General features: G+C 43.1%; 1 protein-coding gene across 7 annotated transcripts in view; it reads right to left on the reverse strand.

Moving 5' to 3' along the window:
• Nucleotides 1-25,926, reverse strand: part of DIP2C (disco interacting protein 2 homolog C) — a 292,492-nt gene that overhangs the window by 19,697 nt on the left and 246,869 nt on the right. For 4 of the 7 annotated variants that reach the window (XM_083466596.1, XM_083466597.1, XM_083466594.1 and 1 more), the window contains 6 exons: nucleotides 25,396-25,507; nucleotides 25,191-25,300; nucleotides 23,571-23,701; nucleotides 11,580-11,748; nucleotides 7,198-7,368; nucleotides 431-492 (listed from right to left, as the gene is read on the reverse strand). In XM_083466596.1, the coding sequence (XP_083322722.1) occupies nucleotides 431-492; nucleotides 7,198-7,368; nucleotides 11,580-11,748; nucleotides 23,571-23,701; nucleotides 25,191-25,300; nucleotides 25,396-25,507 (755 nt within the window). Of the gene's footprint in view, nucleotides 1-430; nucleotides 493-2,329; nucleotides 2,360-7,197; nucleotides 7,369-11,579; nucleotides 11,749-23,570; nucleotides 23,702-25,190; nucleotides 25,301-25,395; nucleotides 25,508-25,926 lie in introns of all 7 variants that reach the window. The other 3 variants (XM_083466595.1, XM_083466591.1, XM_083466593.1) reach the window with 1 other exon arrangement.

Consider the following 25,926-nt stretch of genomic DNA (forward strand, 5'->3'; position numbering starts at 1 on the left):
GAGCTGTTTGAAGAATCGCTGTGTCGTCTGATATGTTCACCCACAACTTAACACTCTGTGTGTGTGTGTGTGTGTGTGCGCGCGCACATACACACACACACACACACACGTTTATTTAAAAGCCTCGGATGAGTTTGATTACTAGTGTTACAACGCATGCAACCACTGGCTTTATAAGGTGACATTTGACTTTTTAATTAATATTGAGATTCCAAATGTGACAAGTGTCACCTTGAGTGTTGCATCTGGTCAGCTAGGATAAAACTGTGAAAAACAGGTACAGTAATAGTGGTTTGAGTGCCTTTATAAAAAACAACAACACTGCTATCTCCGACGATAAACTTACTTGTATCCCCTGCCCCCCCAAAAACCGTATATTCATTTTCCAGCTACGGACATTGCATTAAAAAATAAATAAATGTCATCATACCTGTCATGTCTGAGGGCCCTCATGTCCACATACACAGTGGTTGGATCTGGCCCTGATGTCCCCTGCAAAAGAAAACCTTTTAGTTAGCACTCTGCGTGGAACAGATGTTGTGCATTTTACTTACAATTAAAGTTTGTTTTTTTTTTAAAAAAAAGAAAAGCCTTTATTAAAATGATAAAAAGCACTGAATATGTTACAATCAGTGACGGGGGAGTACGAACCATACCTTGCTGGCCATACTCTTTTTAACCTGTTGGCTGCAAACGCAAGTTTCCGGTTGCCTGTGTTACTGAAAACCAGGGTCAATATAAACAAGTGAAACTTGCACATGTACTACGAGTTTAGCAAAATAGTATGGAAGGCAGAATCAGCTGGAGAGGCAGAGCTGCTAATGGCAGAAGCAAGCGGTCAAGTGGGAAGTATGGATTTGTTGAGACACTCACACATGCAAAGAGTGTCTTTTTTAAAAAAAACTGGTGGTATTAAAGAGTAGGACATGCAAGATTAACAGATATGGACTGAAGAACTATAAGCAGTTATTCTGTTCCTTTTGAAACCACCCTACTGTGTCTTAATAAAGTGCTTATTTTACTATTTTTCCAAGTCAGCTCTTCTAAAAGTAAATAAATAGCCTTCATAATCGGAAGCACTGGTTCTGCTCACGAAGTTGATTTTTCCACCGACCTTGCCCTCACCTGCCCTTTAACCCCACAATATTCCTTAAACTCCCAAGGTCTGGGTTTTGTCCCTTAGCACCTGCTAAACATGTGACTTCTGCCGAACAGGAAGCTAGGAGCACACGGACCAACCAAGTACAAAATACTGCAGTCCATGGTAGATTTGTTTGGATTAGAAATCAGAAGATTTCAGAACCAGCTTCCGGGTGCACTGCTACATCATCAGCCCCTGCAAAGCTTTCTGTGCCAACAAACAAATGCCACTTCGTATGTTTATTATGGATGTTTTAAGTGTACAAGGCATGCCTAAAAAAGGATGCAAACACATGTGCTTTCAGAAAGGGTCTATTGCAAAGGGAGCCCAGGGAGCTGTGATTGGTCCCTTGTTAAGTGCATGCTGGCAAACTTGAGTTGGCATCCACATAGAGGCCTTTAGCTTCTTCGGAAAGGCGGCAACCATTGCTTTTCCAGCATATTGGGAGCACATACAAAAAGGGACACAGACTGGCTCACTGCCAGGGTGAAAGAGGAAACACAACATCCCTTCCCGGAAGTTTATACTACTTCCTCCTTTTTCCTGTGACAGATCTAATACCAAAGAGACATCTAAACAAGTAACATTCATTGGAAACACCAATCAGCATCCCACCACCAAGACAGCAGGAGAGAGTTACAGGAGAGGCAACATGCACACTAAGTCACTCCAGCTTGTTATAAAGCCAACACAAAACACAAGTCCTATCTAGCCGGCAGAAGAGGGTAGAGTTTTCAATGTGCTGATATATATATACTCAGCAGTGTAACAGACTAGCGCCGAGCGGAGAACCTCATTTCAAGCATCATTAATGGAGGGGTCAGGGGAGGGGAGGGGAAGAGTAGATCCATAAATATTACCTTAGGAAATGTTTTCATAGTTGACCAGAACCAGTTTGCCAAAAAAATCAATCGAGGCAGTTAGAATGCTAAAAGCGCAAACCGGTTTTTTTGTTTCTGCTTTAAACGTTCAAGCACGTTGCTGAACGACCAACTTTTGACGAAGACTACGATGTCCAGATCAAAAGGGTAAGCTGCTCCCCCTTTCCGGTCCCACACAAATGCCAGCGCCAAAGGGCTTTGACAATGTGCACCCCGAGACAACAGAAATCTCCAGACTCCCATCTAGTCTGCCCCACTGTTAGGAGTGGATAGGTGGGTATTTTAGGGAACACCAAAAATCCCCTACCTGCTCGGCCAGTTTCCCCAGCCTGTGTGGCTACAGCAGCAGGAACAGGTGGGATATGGGGGGGAGGAGGAGACAGTAACACATGGAAAAATAATAAAAAAGAGGGGTGGGGGGGATGGAAGTCGGGAGGAAAATAAAAAGGGAGGATAATGCAAAAAGCAGGGAGTAAAATAAAAGGAAAAAACCATGTCAAATACAGGAATCTTACAAATTAAACCATTATACTGCTTAAAGGTTTAAAATGAAAAAGAAAATGAGGTGTCAACATTTTAGTACAGCGAACAGAAGAGACAGTAATAGACTTGCTAACCTTTGACAAACAGAGTTAAGCCATTTAAGAGACAGCATAGACAACATTGTTAGTGAACAGTGTGTCCTGAGAATTCATTCTACCTTTCAAGCAAAAACACAAGGAGCAGGCTACAGCCTTTCTCAGCGTTTCCCACAGAGAGAAGCAGAAGAACACTTCTTTTCTGAATTACAATGAGAAAGGCACACTTCGCTTTTTACATCTGAAAAGCTTGAAGGTGTGTAATAAGTTACCCAACTCCTGGCCCAGTTTCTGTATGAGTCACTATATACTGAACCTGCTCTTTTTCAAGTTTTTCTGCGGTGCGAGAATTGAATGATGCAGCTGCCCTTGGTACAGATGTGAATTATCTGTTTTCAGCGAACGTGGATTTGGAAAGTCAGGACAGTGAATCATACAGAGATGGAATGAGCAGCCTCTTTTATGTGGGCGAGCGATTTGGGTTCATGTGCGCCTTTCATTTAGAAATTTTAAATGCATTTCTCATTGTACACCAGTGGTTCTCTCATCCCTTGCTTTACTGTGCCCTCCGACACAATGCTTGGAAATTATTGTTCCAGCTAGTTTAAGAACTATGTTAGCTGCCGTAGGTTTCCCTCTATTTTTGTAAAATAATAATAAATGGTAATAATAATAATAGGGAAAAAAGGCAGAGGCAACAGCTTGTTCTCCTGGGGCATTAAGCAATGGCCTGCTGCTCTGAACTATTCAGCTATGACAAACGAACATATACTTACTATTCCTCTCACCCATAAAAGTTCAATCTGCTCACAGGAATGAATAAATTAGAAGCTTCTTCTATAGGTTCTTACCAGAGGAGAAATGCTAAACTATAGAAAGACTATGTAACATGAGGCTCTTCTGTATCTGATGTCTAGAATGTGGTATTTTAAATAAACTAAACATGCACCAGATATTCTGGATTATTGCCATCAACATTATAGGTTAGGAAGTCATGGTGAAACCCCTCAACTTGGTGCCAAGTAATGTCACAACTGTCCAACCCAAGGGAAATAAAGGGGTGTGGCTGGGTCCCAGTGGCAAAAGTCGTTTTGGAAGTTGGGATTGGCCTGCTAACAATCTCTTTGTTTTCATTGTGGCCCAATGACAAAATTAATTGATAACCAGGGCCATACGTCTTTTCACTGGCATTAACAAGGACCTGCCGTGATAAGTAGCTATATGGGCACTGTGGCCTAGCTCTTAATTATGCATTACACCCATGTTGGGACCATAACTCCCCAGACTGCAGGTATGGGCTTTACATAACTGAATTATTTCATGAGACTCTCCCCTAAATACTTGAAGTGGTACAGCTCACACACAAGGTTGTCAGGATGATGGTAACTGGGCTGTTCCAGACTCTCTCTCTCTCTCCATTCAAAGACTCTACCTCTATCATCTGCGACATTATTCACCCAAACTCCACAAACGAAAGTGCAGCAACACATCCTCACTTTATATTACTTCTACCAGAGCACATCAGCTGATCTTATTCTCTCACCCCCTCGCCTCTGGGGAAAAGGAGCTTCAGACTACAGACTTGAACGCCTCCCCCTCAAAGCAGTCATTTGCTTGCAGATAGCAAATTGGAAAGCAGTTCACAAGGGGCGACACAGAAAGCAGAGACGGGTAACACAAAGCTCTGGGAGTCAGCACTGTTCCAAGGGATGCAATTCTGTCCTCTGAGCAACACTGATAACTGCCTAGCCCCACATTTCCTCTTCTCGTTGTCTCTTTCATGGGCACAGTGCCATGTTAAAAATGCTGGATTTTCCATAAATGGGCATATTCTGTTTCCAAGAAGCAAGGCTGCTATATAAAATTCATTTTGATAAGCAGGTTCTGCATTTACAGGCTGTGCTGCTTCCTAAGTGCAGAAAACTGGGGGTTACACATATGAATAATGTTGTAGCATATGAAATTATCTTATACACAGAAGACCACTGGTTCACGTGGCCCATTGTTTTCTTTTCTGCTGAGTACAGTCCCTTCATGATCTCAGTCAAGAGGCCTGTTCTATCCATGCTAACAGAAATCCTTCCATTCCACCCTTCCCAGCCTGGTATGGTCCACGTGTCATCGGACTCCAGTTCCCATCAGCCCCAGCCAGAACGGCCAATGGTCAGGGGTGATGGGGGTTGTAGTCTATAGAGGACACCAGGCTGTGGAAGGCTGCTTTCACTGGGGAACGCAAGAATGGAAATGAGACCTTATGCATGTTGCACGGTATGTGTTCCTGAAGCTACATTGATGCATAGCGGTCCTATGCTCAAGTGCATCTAGCTCTGGAACAATCGCTGTAACCCACAACAGTGCTCCCATCCAGTTTTTGGATCTATCTATCACCCTGAGTGATCCATCAGTACTGCTTGTTGAAAGAGGCGAGTGGAATGGGACAGTACTGGCTGGTGGTAATGTTCTCGCTGCAACAGCTTGAGGAAGTTCTCCGGAATGCTTAGGGCAGCTTGCTGCAACACAACAGCTGCTCCCTCCAACAATTTATTATTTCCACAGTGAGCTGCGGAGTTCAATATCGTTTGTCACAGTGATGTGGCTGGTGGCAGGAGGGATGATTGTGAGGTTGTCTCCATAGCAAAAACCCTTCAACTTGCAAGAATATATATCTAGCTAAAGATACCAGTTCGTTCGCTCATCACTGTTTCTCAGAGAAAGGAATTGTTGTAACTCCAGCATTCAGATATAAACCTAGAAACACCCAGTTATAGCCAGAAATATCTATTTCTGTGGGTGTACATCTGAAGAGCACAGTTAGAACAATGCCTCTCCTCTATGACAAACAGAAGTGCAGCCTAATGTTCCCAGAATGAAGAAGCTGACATTTCTTGGAGAGAGTCCTTAGTATAAAAGCAAACATTTTTAATAATAATAGCAAAAAAAAACTATCACACTATTAAAAGCAGGACTGCATATTGTTGATTCAGTTTTTGCGCTTCATGCATTCCATGGAGGGCAAAATGCAATGTCTGGTGTGTATTCTGCAGTGGCAAAGCTGGGGTCACGACTGAACCACAGGCTCCCTCTGAACAACTTCCCTCTTGAGCTGGAGCTTTAAGGTGGAGGTGAAAATTTCCACCCATTAAAAAAATCCCAACCTATAGAACTAACGTGTAGGAACAGACGCACCCATGAACCTGAAATAAATGGTAGTACGCAAATAAAGCAAAATGGAAGGAGGGGAGGTATCAGAAAATGGTTGTGGCGGCGGAGAGAGGTCATTTGACTCCACTGCCACCCAATGAATGTTTTATTTGTAACTGATGAGACCTTATCACATTTTCTTTAAGAATAATCCTTCTTGTTCAGCATCAAGCTGAAGCTTGCTTCTCTGTTCTTGTTTCTGCCATTCATCCCCATGTCATATTATAATACAATAGCTTAAAAAATTAATAATATTGCTTTATTAGATCAGACACCAGTGTTTGGTTTTATGGAAGAGGCAGCATGCATGTGTTTATGTATATGTGTGGAAGCCATATTGTATGAGTACTTTAGCTTCCTCACTAGTTCTAGTGAGGGAAATCTGAGGTACCAAAACAGTATTTTTTGAGTTGGTCATGAGAACCACTGTACTCAAGTGGCAAAACAAGTGAGCTGAGTAAACAAGGACCTGGATTCAACTAAATGGTTTCTGCTGGCGGAAACCAATGTGACAAATCCCACTAGAACCATGGAACTGCCCCCTCTCTCCTCCCCCCATTCCCCCCCAATCCACTTGTGGGGAGGTTGGGGGAACCCCCAGAGCAGTGTGGGTCAAAGGGAAGTAGTTTCATCTGGCAAACTGAAATGCTTGAACAGACAGAAAGATTATAATAGCACCACACTGTCTTCCTGCCTAAAAAGCCATTGGTTTCCAATCTCACCTCCATCATGAGCTAATGAGGTGACCATAAGCAAGCTGGAATCACATCTGCAGTTTGGAAATAAATACATAGACCTACCTAGCTAGGTTGTAATAGTAATAACTGTGATTATGTATGCAAAGGGTTTTGAATGCCCCAAAGCACTATATAAATGCTAAGTATTATTAGTATTATTAGTATTAAATTCTTTCTGCCAATTTCTACCTGGAGAATCAATACAGATGTTTCTTCTACCTTCAACACAAGCCACAATAGCAAGCATTATTTTAAGATGAGTAGTCCATGCTATGTGCATGAGAATCATGCCCCTGTCAAATTACTGTTCTACACAAAGGAAGATATAGATATTTAGATACTCAAGCACTTGGCAGGACAGCTACAGCAACTTTAACAAGGCTGACTTTCATATGTTACAAATGTAAGAACTACAAGACAAACTTTTGCTGCATTGCTTTCTTAAGTTTGGGGCAGAATAAATGCTATAAATGGGATGTGAAGGCTTTATGGAAAATGCTCAGTAAAAAACAATACAGAAAAACTATACTTCTTGCATTATGAAAGAGGAACATTTAAGCATGGCATGCATTGGTTAACCAAGCTGTATCGCCACGTCCTTATTTCAAAAGGGTTGCTTCTAAGATTGCTGTCAGGAAAGGAGAGAGAGAGATTCTTACCTGCAAACATATAGCCAGGTTAACTCTGCAGCCAAATGATGTGCTGACAGCCCTGGGGTGGAGGCCCAGATCTTTGAAAAGCTTTGAAAAGGACTGCGTCAGAGCTATCCGAGGCCGTTCTTCTGCCACAACCACACACGTCCGCACTCTTGAGAGGTCCAGTCCCCTTGCCTGGAAACGAGGTACAGAACTCAAGTTATCCCATGGGAGCTTGTTGGCATTTAGTCAGGTCATTTCAGAAATTTCTGAACCAAGTGCGCTTTGAGCGGGAAGAGTAGTGTCCTCCGGCAAGGTGAAATGTCGCCATCCGCTCAAGAACACCTTTTCTTAAAAACTGCAGGGGTTGGGTGGGAGTTCTGGAAGAGTTAATTTAAAACTCAGAATTGGAAGAGGGAGAGAAACAGAAGCAGACCAAAGTCTGTGTTGTGGAACAGCCTTGTTTTGGGAGAAGGGGAGCAAGAGCAACTTGCCATTTTTTTGTTTGCCATTTCCTTAAGCCATTTATGTGACCTAAATTGTGAGCTTTTTAGGGACAGGTGGAGACCGCTCAAATTGCTGTAATCTACCTTGCACCCATAGTGAAGGTTGTCTAACAGTTTTGTGTAACCTTTTGTTCGTCGTATTGCATACAGTCGCCTAGAAAAGTGGGATACAAACCCATTAAAAGGTTCAAGGTCTGCTTAGGGACCACTGAATACAATGGGACTTACTTAAGGCTGTTTAAAGCTGATTGAAGCAGAATACTAGCTGCCTGTAAGTCTGGGAATATTTGTTTTATTTGGATACTTTTATTGGCCTTGTTCTGATGCAACACTATGGCTTTGTGTTGTGTGATCTTGCAACTGTACGCCCCCCTTCCTCCTCCAGCGTGGCCAAGGGACTGGAAGCATTTTCTGCTGCTCTTAACTAACCACTGTTTATTGTTGCATCTACTGCTGTTAGTATAAACCAGGGATGGGAAACCTGGAGCCTTCCTGAGGTTGCTGAACTACAGGTCCCATCTCATCCATAACCACTGGCTATGCTGACTGTAGATTATAGGACTTGGGAGCCAGCAGTCGCTGGAGGATAACAGGCTTCCCAACCCTAGTCAAAACTATGATTTTCTTAAACAAACCAACTTCAAACCATGGTTTACGAAGCTGGCTTGTTTCAGGAAACCGTAGTTAAAATTAACCACACTTTAGGATTTGGACACCACAGTAAACTGTGTTTAACTGAAATCAGAGAGGTAAGGGAATACAAAACCTCAAACTCCTGTAATGGTAAATAATCATAGGTCAGACTCATATCTAAATGAGGCCATTCTGGAAATTTGGATGCAGCATAATCGAGAGTAGTTTATCAACCAATAACAGATGCTAAATTAAAATTAATACAAGGATGTAAAGATAGGGCATATAAGCATTTCCCCCAAGGGTTAGCTTGTATCCCAAAATACGTATTTTATTAAAAGAAATATGAAAATGCTTGGTCCAATAAGCCTTAAGTGGCTTCTATATGGCTCTCACATGGTCTCCCATTCAGGCAGCTTAGAAAAACCAGACCTGAATAACTACAACAGAACTGTATCTGGCCATTCTCTGGATTGTTCTTGGAAGCCACCTCCCTACAGAACCTCATTTCTTAACTAATTTCACAATTTCGTGGATCTGTTCCCCTCCATGGGCAACACCTGTTGGAAAGTAGAACTTTCTGGTCTGCGCTCTATATCTTCCTGCTTTTCATAGAATCATAGAGTTGGAAGAGACCACAAGGGCCATCGAGTCCAACCCCCTGCCAAGCAGGAAACACCATCAGAGCACTCCTGACATATGGTTGTCAAGCCTCTGCTTAAAGACCTCCAAAAGAGGAGACTCCACCACACTCCTTGGCAGCAAATTCCACTGTCGAACAGCTCTTACTGTCAGGAAGTTCTTCCTAATGTTTAGGTGGAATCTTCTTTCTTGTAGTTTGGATCCATTGCTCCGTGTCCGCTTCTCTGGAGCAGCAAAAAACAACCTTTCTCCCTCCTCTATATGACATCCTTTTATATATTTGAACATGGCTATCATATCACCCCTTAACCTCCTCTTCTCCAGGCTAAACATGCCCAGCTCCCTTAGCCGTTCCTCATCAGGCATCGTTTCCAGGCCTTTGACCATTTTGGTTTCCCTCCTCTGGACACGTTCCAGTTTGTCAGTGTCCTTCTTGAACTGTGGTGCCCAGAACTGGACACAGTACTCCAGGTGAGGTCTGACCAGAGCTTTTTGGATAGATTGTTACTTTTTGCACATAATCAGTTCTAAAGGATGCCAAAAACAGGCCTCAGAAATTAAGAGGGACGAATGTGGTTTAAAGGATACTGCAAAACATTCATTGAATCAATTATTGCTGCTAATATCTTAAGAGTTCATTTATTGGCTGAACTTTTACCCTTGTTTTCCCACTCCCAAATTTTTTTACAATCAGTTTAAAACCTTAAAAACACACCACATAATACAAATAAAATAGTTTACAATTCAAGAAAATGATCAGACAGCATCTAAGCAAATCACCAAAATAACAAATATAGAATCAGAGAATCCCCTGTTTTCACCTAATAGCAAAAACTACTAAATGGGAAGGAAGGAGAGTCTCTCAAGGCAGGGAGATCCACAGTCTGGGTGCTTCCACAAAGAAAAGTGCCTCTAAGATGACCATTACTCGGCTTTGGAACATATTTTTAAAAGAAAAGCCCGACTAGCTTTTCAGATACATTTTAATGGAATAACTTTCTAAAGAAATGCCTGAAGTAACTGATATTATAGTTTGAAGTCTTGGTTATTCTGTTATATTTTACTCCAAGAAGACCCATTTATCCTAAATAGAACCCAATAAGGCTGACATGTATGTGCAAAATATTTTTTTTCTAATGTGATCCCATTGAGATCCCAAGGTGAAATTTTGCAGGTAGCTCTTAGAAATATTAAATAACAAATACATTTTTGGGAAATTTCTAATCACATAGACTTTTTAATATATATTTTTTACATTTTTCAATTTTGTAACTTAAATTTAAAATTTAACGTAAATCCATCATGTGACATATATTAAAACCCATGAAGCTCAGAAGAGATTGGTGTTTTTAGTTTTGACATCTCAATTCTGGGCTGAGTTTTTAAAGTTTTTGTGTAGTCTGGCAAGGCCCAAACTGTCATTTATTTATTTTTGAAATTTCAAACCCTCATAACTCACAAACGGGATGAGATAAAAAAATTAAAATTTCAGATTTAAACTTGGTTTTGATCATTGAACAAGTGTACAAAACATTAAGAAAACTGGATGACACGAGGTAAAAGAAAGCTGGATCACTTGATATGGAATGAGTCATATATCAGAGCCTACAGAAGTGTTCTTTAAAGCTAATTGCAGCATGGTGGAGGAGTGGTTTTGGGAGCAGTCAAGGCTAGAGAGGAAAAGGTTAACTCTCGCTGTCACTAAAAATGACCCTATGCTGCAATTAAGACTTGAAAGTCTCCTTCTATTTAGTACAATAAAATTGGAATAGGAGATGGACATTTTCAGAGGCAGGGGGACAACTAGGGAAGAAAGGGCTGGCCCGTCTCTCTAAGCTGCAGCCCCAAAAATTGCCCCTTCCTCATTGCGATGAGACTTGGAAAAAAATGTCTTGTATTGGGTCCAGTAAAGTATTTTTTTAAAAAAAGTTTTATTGCAGGGGGGAAGGTATAAAAACTGTTGGGGTGACCTTTGTAGAGATTACACCTGTCTAGGAAGATCTCACACACTTCAATTATGCTTTACTTTTTCCAAGCTTAATTGCTGGTGTGAGGAGGGGGTTTGCAGTGTGGTCGCAGGATGCAAGCGTGGCCGCAGTGCAGTTGCAGGGCAGAAAGGGCAAAGGTAAACACCACCTACTTCATTTACCGTATTTTTTGCTCTATAAGTCTCACTTTTTCCCTCCTAAAAAGTAAGGGGAAATGTGTGTGCGTCTTATGGAGCGAATGCAGGCTGCGCAGCTATCCCAGAAGCCAGAACAGCAAGAGGGATTGCTGCTTTCACTGCGCACTGATCCCTCTTGCTGTTCTGGCTTCTGAGATTCGCAATATTTTTTTTCTTGTTTTCCTCTCCCAAAAACTAGGTTCATCTTATGGTCTGGTGCGTCTTATAGAGTGAAAAATACGGTACTTTGAAACCCTGTGCTATGAAAATAACCAGGGAACAGCTGGCGAGAAACTTCCTGCAAAGAGGAATTATTCTATTCGCTCTTTCAAGGATTTTTCTCACTTCACTCCTCGACTCATTTCTTCTCACTGAACGCATTCGGCTCGTACGTATGCTGCCGCGTCAACCCTACAAAAAAGCAAGGAGGCAAAGGGAAAGGGAGCGCTTGGGTTCCTCACCTTCAGAGATTCTGTTTGCGAACCAAGACCCTTGGTACATAGCTCCATGACGGAATAAGAGCAAAAGGTGTCTCTCACTTTGTACTGACTCACAGCCAGAAGCCAGAGAGCAGGCGTGGTCTCCAATTCTGAGGGAGGAATCAAAATAGACTGGTGTCCTGAATAAACGCTGCAAAGATATAAGATTTGTTAAAAGCACGACTGGAAATCTGTACCAAAAGACCAGACGATGGCATGCTGAAAAGGAAAGCTGTTTTGTTGTAGCCTCAAGAGACACACAGCAGTACATCCCATAGGGCAGAAATAAAAATGGCTATATATATATATATGTAAATAGGGGGTGCTTTAAATTTGCTTTTGTAGAGGTCAATATCTGTCAATAGCAGAAAGGGTGATTTCAATAATGCGTGAGGATGCAAGCTTGTCTATGGTGATCTGCCGATGCCATTCACGCCACCTGTTGAAATAGCCTCCCTGTGAGTTGACTCAGCCCTTGCACAAAGCCTGAACAGGGAATCTCAATACAAGTATAGGGCCTAAGATAGTTCAAGTTAGTAGAGCATGAGATTCTTAATCTCAGGGTTTTTGGTTAGAGGCCCACCTTGGGCAATAGATTCCTGGACTAGACGGTCCTCATGGTCCCTTCTGATTCTAATTTTCCTGTATGAAAAAAAAAGTTCCTAAGCCCATTCTGGCAAAAGCCATCATAATCCTCCACATGATTGAATGGGAACCTGAACTGTCAACAATTCTCATTTGTGCAAAGGATGCAATGTGTGTTCGCCCAAAGATGCTTGGAAACCCCTTACTGCTCAATGTGGGAAGACCAGGAATAGGCAAACTTGGCCCTCCAGATGTTTTGGGACTACAATTCCCATCATGCCTGACCACTGGTCCTGCTAGCTAGGGATGATGGGAGTTGTAGTCCTTAAACATCCGGAGGGCCGAGTTTGCCTATGCCTTGGGAAGACCATGGGCTGAGCCAGCATGCATGGGGACTTTGCAGGCAGGGCCAACATGTGCAGCCCCATTTCTCCTACACAAGTTTGGGCAATCATGTCTAGTTAGTGCTACAGCATCTCACCATATCAAACTTTTTTTTTACAATCCTGAAAAATCCTTCCTTCTGCTACACTTGGGAAAACTCATGGGATGCCACTGGGAGTTTTTCAAAGTGTGGGTCAAGTGAGTGACCAGTTCATGCCACCATCCTTCTCATGAGGTAACTGTAACTGTCAACAGGTAGTTTCGTAGAAGGGGCCGTCGCTCACTGGTAGAGAATATATTTTGCACACAGAAGATGCCAGGTTCAGTCCCTGCCATTCCTAGTTAGAAGGATCAGGTAGTAGGTGATGTGGAAGTAGCTCTCTCAGAAGCCCTGGGGAGCTGATGCCAGTCAGAGCAGACAATTCTGGGCTAGACTGGCAGACAGAACTAGCTTGGTGTTTTCTGAAAATGGCCACTGTATAGCGACTATCAGGGCTAGCACGAGTCATTCTTACCATATTAATTCTTAGAGCTCTCTCTCACACACATATTTCGCTTGATATGGATGTGTGAATGAGCCACTGTTCCTCAAAACACCACAGATACAACTTTCAAGTTGCCTGCTGCTGCAAACACACTGCTTTTGTACGGAGCTCAGCTGCAATTTATAAGCCCTTGAGCAAATCAAATGAAGGACATTCACGTGTGGATGCAAGGCAAACTTATCAACTACATAATCAAAACGATCACAGGAATTGACCAGAGTTAGTAAAATGAAGCTCAGGTAGAGATTAGGAACAACAAGGCAAGGCTGTGGCTTTTAGGAGCATTAGACTTCTAGATATTAGGAACATAGGAATCTGCCTTATACTAACTCAGGTTATTGGTTTATGTCGTTCAGTATTACCTCTGCCATGAATGGGGAACCTATGGGCTTCCAGATGTTGTTGGACTACAACTCCCATCATTCCTGATAACTGACCATGATGGCTGGGGCTGCTGGGAGTTGTAGTCCAACAACATTCGGAGACTCGCAGGTTTCCCATCCCTGGTCTACAGTAACTGAAAGTCACTCTCCAGAATTCAGCTCCTCAGTTTTTCCCAATTCTATCTGGAGATGCCAGAGTTGAATCTGAGACCTTTAACATATAAAACATTTGCTCTGTCACTGATTTACTGCTCTTCCCCCTTCAGCCATTAGGTCCATTTTTTTTGTCCCTTGCCTCAGTTTCAGCAAGAGAGCTTATCAAAGGAAAAGGTACTGACAACAGTGGAAATAAATTATTACAAATATTTATATCCTGCTCCTCAGTCCCAAGAACCAGTTTGCAGATTAACACATAAACAACAGCATCAGTATGTTAAAACAGCAGCAGCAGCAAAGTCTCAAAATGTAATAAGTAAGAAGAGAAGAAGAGAAGAGTTTGGATTTGATATCCCACCTTTCACTCCCTTTAAGGAGTCTCAAAGCGGCTAACATTCTCCTTTCCCTTCCTCCCTCACAACAAACACTCTGTGAGGTGAGTGGGGCTGAGAGACTTCAAAGAAGTGTGACTGGCCCAGCAGCTGCATGTGGAGGAGCAGAGACGCGAACCCGGTTCCCCAGATTACATGACTACCGCTCTTAACCACTACACCACACTGGCTCTCAAGTAACACTTCAGCATTAAAGTAGATCTGAAATAGATAACTTCAAAAGGCCCGGGCAAATGAAAATGTCTTCACCTGGAGCCCCAAAAGCCATCTGTGTTGACACCAGATGAGTCTTTTTGGAAAGAGCATTCCATAGCTGGGGTACCACAACAGACATTTTAGACAGTCCAATAAAACGACAACAACCAAAAACTCAGTATCTACTTGAAGTAAATGATTAAGAGACAAGCTGCAAAGAAAATATTAGGGTGGTGTGAAATCACATCACAATAAATTTCAACAACACATGTTCAGCACAAACAGCTAAAAGGGGGAAAAACGCAAGTATCCATGAACTCACGTTGGCCTGACAACTATTGCTGTGCTCAGAATGCATCAATCTTTGACAACGATCCCCAGGAAACCCTGCTGGAGCGTGTGGCCAATTGTTAGGAATCTGGAGATAGTGATGATGATTATTATTATAAAGGTCTATTGCTCTGCTTTGCAAGGTTTCTTTTCATTATTATTTTATACCCTTTAGGACATAAAATAAAAACAAAAGCAAAACTTTGCAAAACCATGCAATATACTCGAGACTTACCAACGGGCTGACGCCATGCTCCAAGCATGTTTTCCTTAGTGGTTTGGAAGTCTCAGAATGCTGCATTCTGGGACATCACAGTGGAGTAGGCCAACGCAACTTCATAGCATCTACAACAGGATAGGCAGTTAGTTTTTGGCTGATTGTGCCCAGATTGTAACCCCCAGGTAGGTGGGGATTCAATCACGTTTTACTCTGCTGCACCTGCAACTGATGGCACTGACATCAAAGTCATAATCAGGTTAATCAGATGAGCTCAAGTTCATATTATATCTTTGCATATGCAGAAGGAAAGCACTGCATGTTATCTCCAATATTTGGATGTGAACGGAGTTCAGAATTCATTACAAACACCCATAAGACTTAAGAACAATCCTAGCCAACAAGCAGGAGGGAGCAGCTAACACACCCCTTGCATTCTCTGTGTGTTAAAAGTCAGAGTGGTAGTTCCCTTATAGATTGTCTCTTCCGCAAAGCGGTAGCCTTTGATGCTGCACTTTCCAGAGAGGTCAGATGGAAATGAGATGCAGCGTACTGGATTCACTTGTCATGAGCTGCATGAGGCATCAATGTGTGATGTCAGGACTGGTCGTTGTCCTCTTCAGATCACCACACAAACGCTTCTTGTTCTTTTATAAAACTTTTTATTGCGTATTAACAAAACATTCTTATAAACAGTTCTTAACTATTATTCCTCAGAGTCACTTCTTTCAGATACCTTCTGAGCTCTGCTTCTCCATGACCAGCCACTCTCAAAATGGCGAAGGCGCCTTTCCCTTCGCTTTCCCGCTCTTTTTTCTAACCTCCTGGCTAGAGCTGGCCTGTATCTCCCCTCCTCCGAATCTGAGCTAGAACTTAACCCTTGCCTTTCCTGTGAACAACCGGTCCCTCCCTGTTGTTCCTCTTGCTCCCTTCTATTAGATTCACTGCTCTCCTTCCCCCCTTGGGGAATGCTTTCTCCCTCTGATAAACTGAAAACCTCTAATTCTTCCCTGACATCACCCCCTCCCCTAAGCCCCCCTTCCTCCTCCTCGCTCTCCTCTGTTTCTGGAGGACCGAACCCTATGAACTCCTCTTCCTCGCTATCTGTCTCTTCAAAAATTTCTTGAAGATGCCAGTTCTGGGGTTTTGGCTTGTGGGGATATTTTCTATGAAATTCTCGCTGCAATTCCGGAACGTTAATTTTTTCTGCTGGTTCCCATGAGTTCTCAGACTCATCTAACCCTTTCCATGCAACCAAATACTGTAATTTCCTCCTACTTATTCTCGAGTCTAATATCTCTTCCACTTCGGTCTCTTCTTCCCCCATCATGGTGGGGAAAGGAGGTGGTTCCCTTGAGATTTGATACTTATGTGCTGGTACAAACACTGACAATAAAGATCTATGAAATACAGGGTGTATTCTCATATTTTCAGGCAAATGAAGCTTGAAAGCGACTGGGTTAATTTGAGCCTTTACTTGGAAAGGTCCCAATCTCCTTGGTTCTAGCTTTTTACACTTCCCTCGTATTGGTAGTCCCTTGGTAGACAGCCATACCCAGCTCCCTACTTGGATTTCTTCCCCAACTCGCCGGTGCCTATCTGCAGCTTTTTTGTAAGCCTCTTTAGCTTCTTCCAAATCCTCTTTCAATATCTCATGCATGCACCTCAACTCCTCTATCATTTGTTCTGCTGCTGGTACTGCTAACTGCTCCTCTTGACCTGGGAATGCCCTTGGGTGCAAGCCATAGTTTGCCACAAATGGGGCTCTGCCCGTAGACACATGCATTGCATTATTATACGCAAACTCTGCTAGACTCAACTTCTCTAACCACCCGCTCTGCTGATAACCAGCATAACACCTCAGATATTGTTGTAGTGTTGCATTCGTTCTTTCAGCTTCCCCATTGGTTTGCGGGTGTCTCGCTGACGTGAGGCTTAGCTCCACATCTAGTAACTGCATTAACCTCTTCCAAAATTGTGATGTAAATTGGGCCCCTCTATCTGAAATGATTTGTGATGGCATACCATGCAACCTAAAAATATTATCTAAAAACATCCTTGCAGTTTCCTGTGCAGTCGGAATTTTGGTACATGGTATGAAATGTGCCATCTTGGTTAGCATGTCAACCACTACAAAGATCACTGTTTGCCTGTGCGATGACGGTAGATCCGTTATAAAATCCATAGACACCACATCCCAAGGCCTTCCCGGCGTGGGCATAGGTTGCAACAACCCTGCGGGAGCTGCTCTGGGTGCCTTGGCTCGTTGACATACTTCACAACCTCTTACATATTGTGTTACTTCCTCCCTCAACTTTGGCCACCAGAACTGCCGTGTGATCTGATACAGGGTCTTTTCTCTACCAAAATGTCCTGCAGTCGGGTTATCATGATGTTGCCTCAACACTTTACCTCTTAATTCACCTGCAGGTACATACAGCACCCCTCTCCTGTACAACAATCCATCTTTTTCTTTGAAACCTTCCTCTTCCCCTTTACCTTTTCTCAGTTCCTCCATTTTCTTTTGTGCAAACTCATCTGTTACTGTCAATTGCTGGAATTCCCTGCCGTCCACTACTACGGCTGCACACCCCCACTGATCCGATCTCAGCATTTCTCGCAACTTGGGAGGTGCTTCCCCTTCCATATACTCAGGTTTGCGCGATAGCGCGTCTGCACGAATGTTTTGATGCCCAGGTATGTACTCAATCCTAAAATTAAACCCAGCAAAAAACTCTGCCCACCTAATTTGCCTTTGGTTTAGCTGTCTAGCAGTTCTCCAATACTCTAAATTCTTATGATCTGTTTGTACCACCACCTGATGTGATGCCCCTTCCAAAAAATGTCTCCACACTTTAAAGGCAGCGTGCACAGCTAAAAGTTCCTTATCAAATATGGTGTAGTTTTGTTCTGATTGATTTAATTTTCTAGAGTAGAATGCACAGGGTCTCCAGTCCCCTTCCTTGTCCTGTTGCAGCAGAATGGCCCCAATAGCCCTGTCAGAGGCATCAGTTTCTACCTTTATACGCTTACTTGGATCTAGGTGCATAAGATATTTTTCTGAAGCAAACACCACCTTTAATTTATCAAAGGCCTTCTGTGCTTCCTCAGTCCATCTGAATGGCCCCTTGCCTCTTAGACAATCAGTTAGTGGCGCTGTGATTTTGGAGTAATTACCTATGAATTTACGATAGAAATTAGCAAATCCTAAAAACCTCTGTAGATCTTTCTTAGTTTTAGGTGCCTCCCATTCCACCACTGCCTGAACTTTACTGGGGTCCATGTGCACCCCTTTGTGGGAAATGCAATATCCCAGGAACTCCACCTTTTGTGTGTGGAATTTACACTTCTCTAACTTCACATATAACCTGTTGGTCCTCAATCTCTCTAACACCTGTGTGACATGTTTTACGTGTTCCTCCATACTTTCACTATATATTAAGAGGTCATCTAAATAAGAGACACAGAACTGATCCAGTATACCTGCTAAGACGTGATTGATGAAGGTTTGAAATACCCCTGAGCCATTTTGCAAGCCAAAAGGCATTACCAAGAATTCAAATGCACCATACTTAGTACAAAAACTGGTTTTCCACTCATCCCCTTCTCTGACCCTTATCAGATTATATGCTCCTCGTAGATCAAGCTTGGTAAAGACTTTGGCTGACCTTACTCTCTCTAAGAGGTCATCTATACGTGGCAGTGGGCACACACGAGGCTTCATTTGACTGTTAAGGATTCTGAAGTCACATACTAATCTTGGTGCCCCTTCCTCACCTTTCTTTTTGACAAAAAAGACAGGAGCACCCCCAGAGGCCGTAGACTCTCTAATAAAACCTCTCTGCAAATTCTTTTGCAGGAACTCCCTCAATGCTGCAGATTCTACTTCCGACATGGCATATATCTTGCTTGGTGGCAACTGTGCCCCAGGGACTAGATCTATCTTGCAATCATAGGGCCTATGTGGTGGAAGTTTATCTGCTTCTTTTTCACAAAAAACATCCTGATAAGCCATATATTGTGATGGAATCTCACTTTCATTCCCCATCAACTTCCCTTCTACCTCTGTTCCCATTACTTCCACCGAGATTTTTCCCTTTTGCCCCAAACAATGTGTCATACAATATATCGAACCAAAAACCAAAGATCTTTGATGCCAGGCAATTACCGGATTATGACGATTGAGCCAACTCATGCCCAGCACCATTGGGTGCCCAGCTAGTTTGGTCACATGAAATGCCCTGGTCTCTGAGTGATGACCCATATCCATTCTCATTGGTGGAGTCTCATAAGTCACTTCTCCTGAAAGTAGCGGTCTGCCGTCGATTGTTTTCACTCGCAGTGGGGAACTCAAAGGTAACAAAGCGATTTTGTGTTCCTGTACCAATTTCTGGTCTATGAAATCTGCTGACGCTCCTGAGTCTAACAACGCCTCTACCTGGACGCTGTGTCCATTGGGTAGTTGTAGTTGCACCTTCACCGTTAGCCCTGGGATAGGTGGTTCCGCGTGAGAGCCTTCTATTGCTTCTCCACCCGGCTGCAAGCTCCCATTTCCAGCCGGGGACATTCGTTTCCCTGACGCAGTTCCTCTGGGCAATTGTCGTGTCTCATGTCTGCTCCAGATAGAGACTCCCATCCTTTACGATTGTGACATTGTCGTGCTAGATGCCCTGGTTTTCCACAGACAAAGCAACGCCTTGCATCTCTTCCTTTCCCTGCATTTCCTCTTACCATGGAAGAGGTAGTAACTGGGAGGGGTCTGGCTGCTCCTAATTCCATGGGCTCTGGCCGCTCTCGTCCTGTCACGTTGCCCGCTCTGCTCTCTGTACTTTCGATATTATTTTCCCGCCACCGTGGTCTCCATTGTTCCTTCTTTTCACTAGCCCTCCGTTCCACGCGTAGGCTCAATTGCAGGCACGTTCGGACCAGAGAGTCCAAGGAACTAGGTTCTGGCATTTGGGCCAATTGGTCTAAAATCTCATTATTCAGTCCTTCCCTAAAAAGGGCTGCAACTGTTGGGGAATTCAGATCCCATTTTAATTTCTGCACCAGCAAACTAAAGTTGGACCAATAAACTCCCACAGTGTCTTTTCCTTGTCTCATTCTCAACAGCTGCCTAGCTGTGGTTGTTTCATGAGCAGGGTCTAAGAAAATTGTGTCTAGATACTGCAGAAAAATTTGTAGATTTCCTAGGGCGACATCCCTCCGAGATATGAGGGGTATAACACAGTCCTTAGCCCTCCCTTCCAAGAAATTAATCACATAAGCAACCTTCTCTTGCTCAGATTGAAATTCTTTATCCTTTATCTCAATTATGTAAGAAATTTCTGTCTTGAAAGCCATGTATTCAGAGCTTTCTCCCTTGAAGCTACGTGGACGTACAGTAAATGTTTTACTCACTCTATCTCCACACGTCGATTGCAGCATGATTCTATGTTCTCCCAGTGCTGCCGATAGTACGTCGACTTGACTTTTCAACTGTAAGTTCTGTTGCCATAAGTCCTGTAATGTTAGCTGGAGCGCGGGGGTTTCTCCTTGCCCAACTGGCGCCACAGCTCCATCCATTTTGGTTTCTCCTTCTTTACTTATAGTGAAGAGGCGCAGAGCAGAAGGTATTCTGTCAGGACTGGTCGTTGTCCTCTTCAGATCACCACACAAACGCTTCTTGTTCTTTTATAAAACTTTTTATTGCGTATTAACAAAACATTCTTATAAACAGTTCTTAACTATTATTCCTCAGAGTCACTTCTTTCAGATACCTTCTGAGCTCTGCTTCTCCATGACCAGCCACTCTCAAAATGGCGAAGGCGCCTTTCCCTTCGCTTTCCCGCTCTTTTTTCTAACCTCCTGGCTAGAGCTGGCCTGTATCTCCCCTCCTCCGAATCTGAGCTAGAACTTAACCCTTGCCTTTCCTGTGAACAACCGGTCCCTCCCTGTTGTTCCTCTTGCTCCCTTCTATTAGATTCACTGCTCTCCTTCCCCCCTTGGGGAATGCTTTCTCCCTCTGATAAACTGAAAACCTCTAATTCTTCCCTGACATGTGATGTGCCAAATTTTGGCACGGTTAGTTGCAAATGTTTCGAGGTATGAGGCAAAAACACCTCCTGAAGACTGTCTTAATTTTCAGGGAATTGAAGGAATTTTCATCTTACCACAAATATGAGTCGGCTGAGAGTTTTTCTATTTTTTTATATGAATGGCACATTCTCCCTTTCACACTGAAAGCAACTGGTTGAAATGTATGAGGCAGTAAACTGGTTCTAAAGTCAAAATTTCCAAGCGCGATAATCTCTCCAATAACAAATCAGGCTTTATTTTTTATTCTCTTCCTATGCTTCACAAAGGTGTGTTTTTTTTCACCTACCACTAAAGCATCCAATATATCACATATTCTCTTTTTTATATATAAATAGAGCACATTCTTTGGTGGAAAACTGGGTAGAACAGGTAAGTTTTCAACAATAACCAAAGTACAGCAGCGAGGTATTTGGGTGCAATAATCAAAATGCACCTAAATGCTTCATTGTTTTCAACTGGCATGCTGGGGAATACGAACATATGACTTCAGCGGGGCCTAGATTCCATTAAAGATATAATGAATGGATGCAACATTATGTCCTATGAAGAAATTGCAAGAGCTATGGGCGCTGTAATACCTCTCTTTCAGTACTTTCAGATGAGAGAAGCCGTAACTGCATTACTCAGGAAATATTCAAGGGAGCCAGGCAAGCAAATGTGAAGCATTATGATCGGACACTAAGAATAAGGGATTAACAGGGAGATCATATAATATGATTCTGGAGTTGGCAAACAAACCAGATATATTTATGAGGAAATGGCAAAGGGACAGAAACCGAGGAGTGACTATTAATGAGTCTAAATAAATGGCAGAGATCTTGCACAATTTGATTTCAGCAGATGTGAAAGGAAACTTTTTAACCCCACAAAGACTGAGGCAGAAATATCTAGGAACTGAGGATAAATGTTAGAGATGCAGATATTTGGAGGACAATTTCATCTACATAGTCTGGTGATCTCCAGTAATACATGCTTTTGTGGCAACAAATAATGAATGAAATGACAGGGTATTTCTTACCCCTGTAACCCAAAATTCTACTTCTAGATTATTTAAAGCAGCTAGCAAACAGAACACTGCTCCAACAATAGCAGAGAAGTTTGATGGAGTTCGGACTATCATAGTAATGATATCGTTCTGTTCCATTTGGAACAATTTTATGTATGCTATAATTACAATGACTTTATCTGGTTTCATAATTGCATTTTCTATTGCTGTAATCTGCCCTGAGGCTTACGGTGAAGGCTGGGTAACAAATCTTGGGTGATATTCAACTAAGTTTTATTGAAAGTAGACTTACTGAAACTAATGAACATGATTAAGTTAGGTCCATTAATTTCAGTGGGTCTACTTAACAGTGAAACTAAGTTGAATACCACCCCTGATCAATAAATAAAACTGACTTATTGTTGAAGAGCCAGTATTGGACAACCAAACATGCTTATGGAGAAACAGTCTATTTTTTTTAACGTACTGGATTAACAGATAATATCTAACTAGATCATACTTCCTCCCTGCTTTAAATTCATACTGTATGTACAAATTATGTACAAGATAGGAACACAAGATCTCTAGGTTTGCAAGATCCCTATCTAATCATGAATACAACCCTACTGGCAAAGTATTACATAAACAGGCCCAGGAGAAGGCTTTCTCATACATTCATTCTCCAAGTGTGGACTCTTATGGAGATATTTTTTAAAAATTATGCGAGGAGACAAATCAGCTCAATAAGGAACTGAGCCCTTTCGTCATGGATCTAGACCTCATCCATCACACATAAGGATCTAATTGCCATGCTTTTTACCACTGGTCATTTAAAGATTGCCACCCACTGGAAAGACAACAAAGGAACATCTCTGTCTGGATGACAAAGTAAAGTTTGGGATTTTGCTTTTTCCGAGCACCTAAGGCAACACAGAAGGGTTGTTAAAGGTCAAACTAAACATAATCCTTTTGCTAAGGTATGCTTCCCATATATCAACTGTGCAAGTAGAAGTGGTGTTAATGCAAGACCTCCAGCCGCTCATGGTTATTTATGGAGATGCTATGTCATGGATAGCTGAAGCCTTGATGATGCATTCGATGATTCAGTTATTTGACAGTGTCCCTGCTCAACTTTTCTTTTTGTGAGTGATTGATTTAAGTGTGATCAATGCTGTTTCTACTACAAATTGATTTGATATACAATATAAAAAAAGAACTGAGCATGTTCAGTGGCCCCAGAATGCTGACCGAGTGATGGGCAGGGAAGCAAAACCAAAAAATGGGTGGTTGCGTGTTGTAACCATGTATCTTGGGAAAGCATATGGCTAGAACACTGAAAAGGAGCATTCTACACTGCAACACTTTGTTGCAGGTCCCCCTTGGTTCATTTCCATTGTTGAAGGTCCCATTTGTTCCCGTTAAAAAGATACAATGGTGCTTCTTTAGGTTTTGGCTTTAATGTCTACATTTAGTGCAGGCTGCATGCTCCAGGATGGGCTTGTCGTCAAATTTGCTTCTAGCAGTATCCATCCATTCTTTTATTGATGATTTGTACATCTAGCCTGCCCTTCACCAAAACAAGTACAATGCCCTTCTCTGAAACACACACTGGTCACATCATCTGGGGGCTGGTCCCTTCTCTCTCGTCTCTCTTACACACACATAGATATAGCAGCAACATTTTTGTTTGGTGATACTTGAAGGCTCCAGAAGAGAAACTTACCTACAGAGGCACCAAAGGACAAACCCAAGTCCACAGTAAGGGTCCAAACAGATTGCAACTTCTCTGGAAGGATAAAGCTCACACTGCAGCTTAATAGAACGACAGAAGGCACTAGTGGCTGCATGAGACATCTGGAAGAAGGTAACAGGGCAGTAATTAAGATGACGAACGGCATCTTTCCAGAGGTTTGTTTCTGAACTACCGCCAGGCCTTAAGACGGTAATAGGATGGGTAAAAATAAGCATCAGTTTACATCCCACCCGCAAAAACACATGCAAAATCATTTATAGATAATGAAAATTAATGTGTTTCCCAAGGAGTATATTCAATCAACTAAGTAAAGAAAAGGAAGGGAGTGTGACTCATCAGTGCCTTTGATTTCTAGGTTATCTTCAGGAAGGCTGGAAATTATGTACAGCACTGAAGAGAAAATGGGCTACATCTTTCAACTGAGCAAGGGCGAGGGGGTGCGGAATGCCAGAAGGGCACAGCCATAGCTCAGTGGGAAGAGCACATGCTTTGGCACTCAGGAAACCCAAGGTTAGTTCCCCAGAAAGAATGAAGAGCTAGCGGATCTGGGAGAGCCCTTGGGAGATCACCATCCAGCTGGAGTAGGCATCAGCGGACCAAAGGGGCTTACAGCTGATTAGCAACAGAATGGAATAAATTCAGATTCAGAAACTGCCTCTTCTTTTACATTCCCTGCACTGCGTTCTGCTGCTTAAACAGTATTATTCTCCAGCCTGGCTCACTTCTGGTACTGGAAAGCTCCGCGATGGGAGGAAAGTGCTCCCAGCGACAGAACATGACAAGGTAAGAGAGAGGGGAGGATTTCGTTCCCCATTTTCACATACGTTCTTCACTCCCCGGTATTGTTTACGTGCAACAATGTGTCAGAAAACAGGCTTGTCCCATTGCATATAGTTTGGCCTGGAGCTGCGATGCCCCCTGTGATGCTAGGAAGCTGTGCAAGAGTTGCCTTTGGACTTGGCACCTGTTGGTGCAAGCAGAATGCATGCAGACAACTTGGGTTGCCTTGGTACATATATCTTTTCACTTGTAAATACCGTATTTTTCGCTCTATAGGATGCACTTTTCCCCCTCCAAAAATTAAGGGGAACTGTGTGTGCGTCCTATAGAGCGAATGCAGGTTCCTTGGCTTCAGCGATAGCAACGCTCTCCAGGCTTCAGGGATAACCGCCTGAAGCCTGCGGAGCACAGCGCGAGTTCCCACTGCACTCCGCAGGTTCCTTTCACTGAAGCCAGGAGAGCAAGACTCTCCTGGCTTCAGAAGAGGAAGAGCTGCGCAGCGCCCCTTCAGCCAAGCGGGAGGAGAAATGGAAGAGGCTCCGTTTCTCCTGCCACTTCGCTGAAAGGGCGCTGAGCAGAGAGGGAGAGATTTTTTACCCCTTGTTCTCCCCCTCTAAAACAAGGTGCATCCTATGGTCCGGTGAGTCCTATAGAGCAAAAAATACGGTCCATGGGTCCAGGGTGCAGCATCTGCCCTGTCCACTTTTGGACCAGCTCTCCTTATCCACACCGCTACAATATTCCACCCATCCTCCCCACCCCAGCTCGCACACCGTGTTTCACATTCGCTTTGGGGAGCGTCGTCCCTACCTTCACCCCTGCTAGCATTCCAGTTGTGGATACACTGAAATCGAGATAAGCCAGCATGTCGGGGTTAGAAGGTTTGTAGATCTGAGGAGGCCGCTTCTTTGGCAAATCATCTGGGGGAGAAAAAGGAAGGCGTGATTCCCGCAGCGCCTGCAAGACGCAGTTGAAATACTTAGAAACAAGAGGGGCCTCAGAGGACAGCACATACCTGTGTCTAAGATAGGGGGCCACGTTCTGACATCCACCGCTGCTGCTGCCTCTCGTGACCGCAACAATTTACATATTAATTGTGTCGTCATTAAGCAGGCAGAGCGACTCACCTGTAGGATTCAGCAAAGGAAAGGGGGGGGGGGAGAGAAGAGATATAACATCAAAATCACCTCACATGAAAATGGTTATGAGACCACCGTTTCACATAACTGGATAGTGGTACCTCAGGTTAAGTACTTAATTCGTTCCAGAGGTCTGTTCTTAACCTGAAACTGTTCTTAACCTGAAGCACCACTTTAGCTAATGGGGCCTCCTGCTGCTGCCTCGCCGCCGGAGCCCGATTTCTGTTCTCATCCTGAAGCAAAGTTCTTAACCTGAAGCACTATTTCTGGGTTAGCGGAGTCTGTAACCTGAAGCGTATGTAACCCGAGGTACCACTGTATATATTTAAAGCTTCCTACTAGCTTGTTTGAAAAAAAGCTTCTTCAGTTACAATGGCTGAATAGGCATGCACGGAAAAAGGAAAACC

Source organism: Podarcis liolepis (assembly GCF_965112155.1).
Source record: "Podarcis liolepis genome assembly, chromosome: 12".
Taxonomy (NCBI): Eukaryota; Metazoa; Chordata; class Lepidosauria; order Squamata; family Lacertidae; genus Podarcis; species Podarcis liolepis.